Raw genomic sequence first — 8,197 nt, 5'->3', positions numbered from 1 at the left:
GTGGGGGGCAGAGTGATAGCGGGGAAGGCAATGTGTGGGGGGCAGAGTGATAGCGGGGAAGGCATTGGGTGGGGGGCACAGTGATAGCGGGGAAGGCAATGGGTGGGGGGCACAGTGATAGCGGGGAAGGCAATGTGTGGCAGAAGTGGGGGACACATGGGAGGCCTCACTTACTTTCTGCTCAACTATTTGCAAACCTAAAACTCCAAAAACGAAAGTTTTTTTTAAAGTGGTTCTGATGTATGTGATTACACACGGCTGCGTTATTCATAAAAAGTGGAGGAAATCTAAAGTCCCCGGATGTACGAGTGGATAAGTAACATTGGAATATCCATACAATGAAATATTCAGAAAAAAAGAAAAGAAATACTGGCATGTCCTCCAACATGGATGAACTTTGACGACGTTACGTTAAGCAAAAGAAGCCAGTCACAAAGAACCACATACTGCGCGATTCTGTTATGTGAAATGTCCCAAATAAGAAAATGTGTCGAGGCAGCAAAGAGATTGGTGGTGGCCTAGATCAGGGGGATGTAAGGGGTTGAGGAGCGATAGCTGGAGGGAGCGGGTATTCTTTTAGGGGCCATGAGAAAATCCGAAAATTGAGTATGGTGGTGGATAGACAAGTCTGTGAATAAACTAAAAGCTGTTCCATTACATTCTTCACGTGGGCGAATTGTACGGTATGTGAATTATATCTCCATAAACCTGTTGAAAAATCTTTTCTGAAGTGGGCTCTGAGCGAGCACGCCTGACTTCGATTGTTTTCATCCAGTTACAGGTGGGCATTTGTCCCAGAAGTGGACACAGAGGGCCCCGCCTTCCCGTCAGACCTAGAGGAGAATCACCAAGAATGCAGACCCCACACTGTTAGGATTCTAGAACTTCTGAAATTGAAATACGGGGTAAATGTCTTCCTTTCTACAGTTAGTGTGTGTGGCCGAGGGGAGAAAGGCCGGGCAGCGAGGGTGGCCAGAGAGGCCACTTGATTCTAATGACCGAATAGTTTCCAGAAGACTTGGAGGTGGTAAAAATGTCATCTTTATTTCCTCATTTGCACGTCACTTCCTCTTCCCACTGGCTGAGGTGCGCCTCCTGCATCGCACAACCACGGGGAAGTGGTTTTACACAGTCGTTTCTTAGGCAGAGGGAGGGCCTGCAGGAGGAAAGGCAGGGGTGCGGGGGCGGGGCGGGGCGGGGCGAAGTCTGGCGGAAAAAGTCAGTTGAAGACCTAGCATCTGAGTTTGTCTGGAAACCGCGGCCGGTGCCGAGCTGACGAGGAATGACCCAGGAGAGCCCGTCGCGGCTGCCTGCTGCCCACGTGTCCTTTGCTGGCACCTCTCAGCCTTAACGAAGCCGGCTCATCTTTATGGGGGCGTTCCTCTCGTTTTTGTTTTCTTCTCGCAGGAAATGGGCAGCCCTGATGAGAGCCCCGCGAGCCGTGAGCTCCCTCTTCTGCGCCAGCACTCCGTTTCCAGCATCAGGCAGTTGATGCCATTCTTCCAGACTCTAAACTGCGCTTTCAAAACCCAGAGTCAGCGGTCTGCCGGCACCCCAGGGCCCCCAGGCTTGGAGTTCCCGGTCACACACAGCCCAAGGGTCCTGAACCAGCTAGAAGAATGTGTTGAATATGATTTCCTGGAACACCTGGAATGTTAGCCTGATAAGACAGGATTTGTCTACTCCATTTACTGATACTGCGGTGACATCCAGGACTCATTGTGAACAAGAGAGGAGCTGCAGATAGTGCTTTGTAAACAAGACGATTTCAATCTTGAAGGTAGATTTCACATAATTTTCTGTTGGGCAACAAAACACACCTCCCTAAATGCCTTGTAATATACTTGAATCTGATTGTATGTTTCGTCCTCAATTTATGTAAAGAAAATAAAATTAATATATCATCTAATGCGAGCACAAAATTCGGAATATGAAGTAAAGTATGAAGGCAGTGAAGAGTTGTTTCCTTTGTTGGTGCAAACGGCTGGCTCGTATGTTTCTCTACAAGTTTACACTTGTTGGACATTACTCTTAACCCCTCACCCATATGTCCTTTGGCATTTTAATGCCAAAATACATTATTTTCTGAAAATAATAATTGCCCATTACCACTGAGACTATTCAGCAGTGGTGAGGGCTTGAAGTTACCTCAGCGTATTTAACTCTCGCTCATTAAAATCACGTATGAAGGGGCACCTGGGTGGCTCATTTGGCTGAGCAACGGACTTCCTCTCAGATCATGATCTTGAGGTCTGTGAGTTCGAGCCCCACGTCGGGCTCTGTGCTGACAGCTCAGAGCTTGGAGCCTGTTTCAGACTCTCTCTCTCTCTCTCTCTCTCTCTCTCTCTCTCTCTGCCTCTGCCCCTACCCCTACTCACATGCTCTCTCTCTCTCTCTCTCAAAACATAAACATTAAATGGGGCGCCTGGGTGGCTCAGTTGGTTAAGCCTCCGACTTTGGCTCAGGTCAGATCTCACGTTCGTGGGTTTGAGCCCTGCGTCAGGCTCTGTGCTGACAGCTAGCTCAGAGCTTGGAGCCTGCTTCTGGTTCTGTGTCTCCTTCTCTCTGCCCCTCCCCCTCTCATGCTCTGTCTCTCTCTGTATCAAAAATAAATAAAACATTAAAAAAAAATTTTTTAATAAACATTAAAAAAAAGTGGGGGACACCTGGCTGGCTCAGAAGAGCGTGCGACTCTTGATCTTGGGATTGGGAGTTTGAGCCCCAAATAAACAAACTTTTTAAAAAATCACGCATTAAAATCACAGTGCATCCAGCTTTGAAAGAAATACATAGTTTTCAAAACTGTGACACCCGTGACCCCAGTTACATACTGGGATGCACCTTGCCAACACGTCCTTTAACCTCAGTCAGCCCCTGCGCTCATAGGGCCTTTATCGCCTGCAACCGCTGTCAGGGAAGTGGACTCTTTCGGCTCCTCCCTTTTCCTTTGTCCTTTCTGCGGCCTCGTTACCACTTGGTAGACATCACTGGCCATTAAAATAATCCCTTCCTAAGCACAGACTTCTCTCTCCTGGCATCAGGTCACCCCACTCTCTCCCAGCCGCTCTGACTGAAGCCGGCTACCTTGTTTAGGGCCCCGGCTCAGGGCCCCTGCTCTGCTCAGGGAGCCTGACCTCTGTGCCAGGGAGCGTGGCCTGCCACCCCGACTTGTCTGCCTCATGACCCTTTTCAGCCTTCGGAGCATTCCCTGCAGCCGAGTTCCGGGCCAGACGACACACACTGGCTAGTGTGTGCGCTCATGGATTGGTTTGGGATTAACCAACGTTGTTGCTTAAGTTTCTCCCAACGTCCTAGTACTTCCCAGGCTTTGCGCCGTGTAGAATCGATTTGTGTCAGTAGCCCCAACGTGGGATTTGGGGAGCACAGAACCACCTGGTCGCCTGCATAAGGGCACAAAATAAGAATTCAAGTGCACCACTAGAAATATGGGTATTCATGCAAATATGTGTTAAAAATTACAAGACAATGATGGGTTTTTGTATGTAAGGGCTATCTTTAAAAACATCCGCAAGTTTGGTGACTAAAATTTTAAATACTGAAGCATAGAATTGTAATTTCAGTGTAAGTTCTACTGTGAGTTGGCTGTAATTCAGATTGTGAGGAGTGAACCACATGCCGATGGATAGTTAACCTCAAGGGGATCGTATGTTCACACCTCAGAGTTTACAAAACTAATAACTGTGCCACCAGGAGCTATTACACCATCTGTACTTAGATTAACGACTTTGTTTTTCTTTTCTTTTTCTCTCTAGTGTCTAATGGTCTCTGTAAATACCATATCTAATTTAATCCTTACTTATTAAAAAGAAATCTTAAAAGGGATTCCATAGGGGCGCCTGGGCGGCTCAGTCGGTTGAGCCTCTGACTTCGGCTCAGGTCATGATCTCACAGTTCATGGGTTCGAGCCCCACGTCAGGCTCTGTGCTGACACCTCAGAGCCTAGAGCCTGCTCTCAATTCTGTGTGTCCCTCTCTCTCTGACCCTCCCCTGCTCATAAACTGTCTCTCAAAAATAAATGTTAAAAAAAAATTTTTAAAGGGATTCCACACTACATCCCTATGTTTCTCATGGAACACTAAGTAAGCCTTATAAATGTGATGCATGTTTAAATCGTTAGTGAATACCACAGTAGTTGAGGTAGTAACCTGTTAAGTCAACTTGCGTGGGTGTGATGCTCAGCTTCCCCACACACTAGCTTGGGCAAAACATCGTGCCTCGGTTTTCTCACCTATAAAATGGGAATATCGAATACAACTATGTCTTAGGGTTCTAGCAACTAACCATTTCTGGGATCTATGAACAGTTTTGCACCCGTCAGTAAAAAGCCTGTGCCCACCCCAATATCCGTAAGTGTGAGCAAAAAAGCAAGATGAGCGGTTCTGACATTTTCTTCTTCAGAACAGAGGCCCCTCACCACTCTTTGGAGCCAACTGCTCTGCCTCTATTCCTCCTGGTGGAAATGGTCCGTGTCTAGCCCTCAGCCACTGCACGGAGGGCAGGGAGCGTGCCTGGAGAGGTGGGGCTTGCCAAGAGCGGCCATTGCCAAGGAGAACGGACCGGTGCCCTAACAGTGCAGGCTTGAACGCACGCAGCTGCGGGCACTGCTGCTGGGAGGGCGGCCCATGTGTGCGGATGAAGCGATCCCTGTAACAGAGTGCTTTGCAGGGGCCAGGCACGGTGCCAGGTGCCTCTCGGGCATCAGTTTCTTTTTCCCCACCCCCTTAGGAAATAGAGGCTTACCTCATCCAGCAGAGCTAGGAAACGAAACCTAGATCTGTCTCCTTCTACGAGCCCCGTTCTCCGCCCCAGCGCTGAAAAAATCAGACAGGAAATCCCCGTGGTGGCACTGCTGTTCCGCACCCTGTGGAAGGCAAGTTTCTGAAACGACCCCGCCCATCTGTGACTTCCTGCAAAACCAGCTCGTGCCAGGGCCCCAGCGCAGACACGGCAGCTCCTAGCTTCGAACGTGTGCTGAGATCTGTCTGAAAGGAGAACAAGCCTTGTTTTCCGGGACTTGTACATTATGCCCAGTTAAATTAGGAGTAGAAGTAGCTAGGTTTGTGGAAGTAGCTAATGAAGGTTGAACGTAAAAGTTCTGAACAACTCCCTGGGAGATCAGGCAGGTTCTGTGCCGTTGGAATAAAATGCTTTGAGGTTAAGACCATGCCTGCTAGCAGGTATTATTGCGGTTCAGTGAGACACACAAACCAATGAGTGTGCAAAATCAACACCTTCAAGGAGAAAATGATTAGGAGCAGAATTGGAGCCGGCTCAGGAGTCTCCACTTCTGCATGAAGGAACAGCTGGGCTTCTGAGTGTCAGATTAGTATCCTGTGTGCGTGTGATCATGTGTATACATGTCGTTGTATCATGCAGTAACCATTTCACACCGTTCAGTCCTCTTCAACCGGACTCCGTGCCATCCCTGAAGTTCAGAGTGCAGAAGATCCCGTCAGGCATGTCTCAGGATGGATGGGAGTATCCTGAGGTTACAAATCTGCCAGTTACAGTTAGGATCCAGCAGAGCAACTACGCATAGCAAGGGTCCTCACGAGGATCAGCTGGAGAGCTTGCGAACCTGCAGAATGCCTAGCCTCCTCCCCAGAGAGTCGGAATCAGGAGAAGGGATGACATTCAGAAATCTGCATGTGTAACAAGTTATTTTTGTCACCGGTGCTTCCTGGATCATTCTTGGAGACACGCTAGTTTTCAGAGCAATTTATTCATAAACATGGTGACTTATGGAAACCAGGAGGAAGCCAGCAAGGCTGAGCTTCCTTGGGCACTTGTCATCCTATATTCCTATATAGGTAGCTCCTTCCAGATGGTTCTCCATCAAATCAAGTAAGTCCACCTTTGAACCAAGGGGAAAGGAAATAGCCTAAAATACTGTGAGTGTAGGGACACCTGGGTGACTCAGTTGGTTAAGCCTCCGGCTTCGACTCAGGTCATGATCATGGGTTATGAGTTTGAGCCCCAGGTGGAGCGCTGTGCTGACAGCTCAGAGCCTGGGGCCTGCTTCGGATTCTGCGTCTCCCTCTCTCTCTCTGCCCCTTGCTCGCTCACACCCTGTATCCCCTCTCTCTCTCTCAAAAGTAAATAAACATTAAAAACTTTTTTAATACTGTGGGTCTAGAAGAGAGGTAGCTCCTCAAAGAGTTAAAAATAAAATTCCCATACAATACAGCAATTTCACTAAAAAGAACTGAAACCAGGGTCTCAGATATTTTTTAAATTTATTTTACTGTTTATTTTTGACAGAGAGAGAGAGAGAGAGCCCGCGAGCAGGGAAGGGGCAGAGAGAGAGAGGCAGACACAGAATCTGAAGGAGGCTCCAGGCCCTGAGCTGTCAGCACAGAGCCCGATGTGGGGCTCGAACCCATGAACTGTGAGATCATGACCTGAGCCAAAGTTGGACACTCCTCCGAGTGAGCCACCCAGGCGCCCCTGGGGTCTCAGATACTTGTACACCCACATTCATGGCAGCATTATCCACAAAAGCCATTCGGTGGAAATGACCCAAATGTCCAACAGATGAATGGCTAAACAAAATGTGGTCTAGCCACACAATCGAACATTATTCAGCCTTAAAAAGGAAGACTCTTGATCTTGGGGGTGTGGGTTTGAGCCCCACTTTGGGGGTAGAAGTTACTTAAAAATACAATCGTTAGGGACACCTGGGTGGCTCAGACAGTTAAGCGTCCAACTCTTCGTTTTAGCTCAGGTCATTATCTCACAGTTATGAGTTTCCAGCCCTGTCCTAGGCTCTGTGCTGATAGCGCGGTGCCTGTTTGGGATTGTCTCTCCCTCTATCTGCTCCTCCCCGACTCATGTTCGTTCTCTTATGCTTGCTCTTTTCCAAAATAAATAAATAAACTTTAAAAAATTAAAATGAAGTCTTAAAAATATATGTACATATATACACATCAATATAGTTTTTTTGATATTGACATCTTTATCTAAATGGCTAGTTATGAGATAGATGAAATCCCATTTATAATAACAATAATAAAATACCCGGGGGGGGGGGACTTCATAAGAACTCATTGAAGAAAATATTTCCAAAGGAAGGAAACTTGGAGTGAAAGGAAAGGCTCACTAGGAGGTGAAGAGGCAGATTCAACATCATTAAGTTGTAAATTCTAAATTAACCTATGAATTTAAGGCAATACCCCAGAAACAACACTTAGTTGGGTTTTTTTTCTTCAAACAGGATAAACTCATCCTAAAATTTATATGGGAAAATAAAAGTAGCCAGAAATTTTCTGAAAACAAGGAGTAAAGAACAGAACTATACTCAGTAGGTCTTGAAACATATTATAAAGCTAAAATAATTGGTACCAGTGCAGGACCAGACAGCAGATCAGTAGAATAAAACAGAGTCCATCGATGGACACAAATGCACAGAAAAATGTAGTATTCAAAGCAATAGGGGGAAAGAAAGGTGGCTTTTCTGATCAATGGCATTGGGGTAACCAACAGAAAAAAAATAAATTGGATTTATATATCCCATCTTTCACCAAGATAAGTTCCAAACAGATCAAAGGTTGAAACCATGAAGAATCCATAAAAATACTAGAAGAAATCAAGAGGAGGCATTTACATAAGCCAAGAATGGAGATGATCTTTCTTAGATGAATATAAATTCCAGAAACCATAAGTAAATATTCAATAATTTTGACTATATGAATTTTCTTTTAAAAACTCTGCATAACAAAAATCATAAGCAAATTAAAAGACAAATGGCAAACTGAGAAAAGCATTTGAAAAGACTCCTATTACAAAGGGCTAATTTTTCCAATATTCAAAGAACTTCTATTAAAAGAAAAAGTATAGAAAGATGGACAAAGAAATAAATGGGGAGATTCTACAAACACACACACACACACACACAAATTGGCTTTAACACATGCAAAAAGATGCTCAAACTTACGAGGAAAAATTTAAAATTGCTCTGAAATATTATTCACTGACCATTTCAGCACGTATTAGTAGTAGGGAAAAACAGGATCCCTTCTACATATAAGGAATATAAATTAGTACAAGCTCTTTGGAGGAAATTTGGCAATTTCTCTCAAGACTATGATTGAGTGTATCTTTTGACCCAACAATTCTACTTCTGGGAATTTGTCTGATATACGTATACATGTATAACTCACATACAAATTATTCATTG

The 8,197-nt window shown here is 45.6% G+C and overlaps 1 protein-coding gene across 1 annotated transcript in view; it reads left to right on the top strand.

The window, feature by feature from the left end:
- The window catches only part of DOP1B (DOP1 leucine zipper like protein B), a 96,907-nt gene extending 94,951 nt beyond the window's left edge, over positions 1–1,956 (top strand). The window contains exons 36-37 of the mRNA XM_029938660.1: positions 776–905; positions 1,408–1,956. Coding sequence (XP_029794520.1) covers positions 776–905; positions 1,408–1,659 — 382 coding nt within the window. The 3' untranslated portion in view covers positions 1,660–1,956. The remainder of the gene's footprint in view (positions 1–775; positions 906–1,407) is intronic.
- The last annotated feature ends 6,241 nt before the right edge of the window (positions 1,957–8,197 follow it).

Source organism: Suricata suricatta, chromosome 5, assembly GCF_006229205.1.
Source record: "Suricata suricatta isolate VVHF042 chromosome 5, meerkat_22Aug2017_6uvM2_HiC, whole genome shotgun sequence".
NCBI lineage: Eukaryota > Metazoa > Chordata > Mammalia > Carnivora > Herpestidae > Suricata > Suricata suricatta.
The sequence above is the reverse complement of the archived record's forward strand: the minus strand, read 5'-3'. Positions and strand labels throughout refer to the sequence as shown.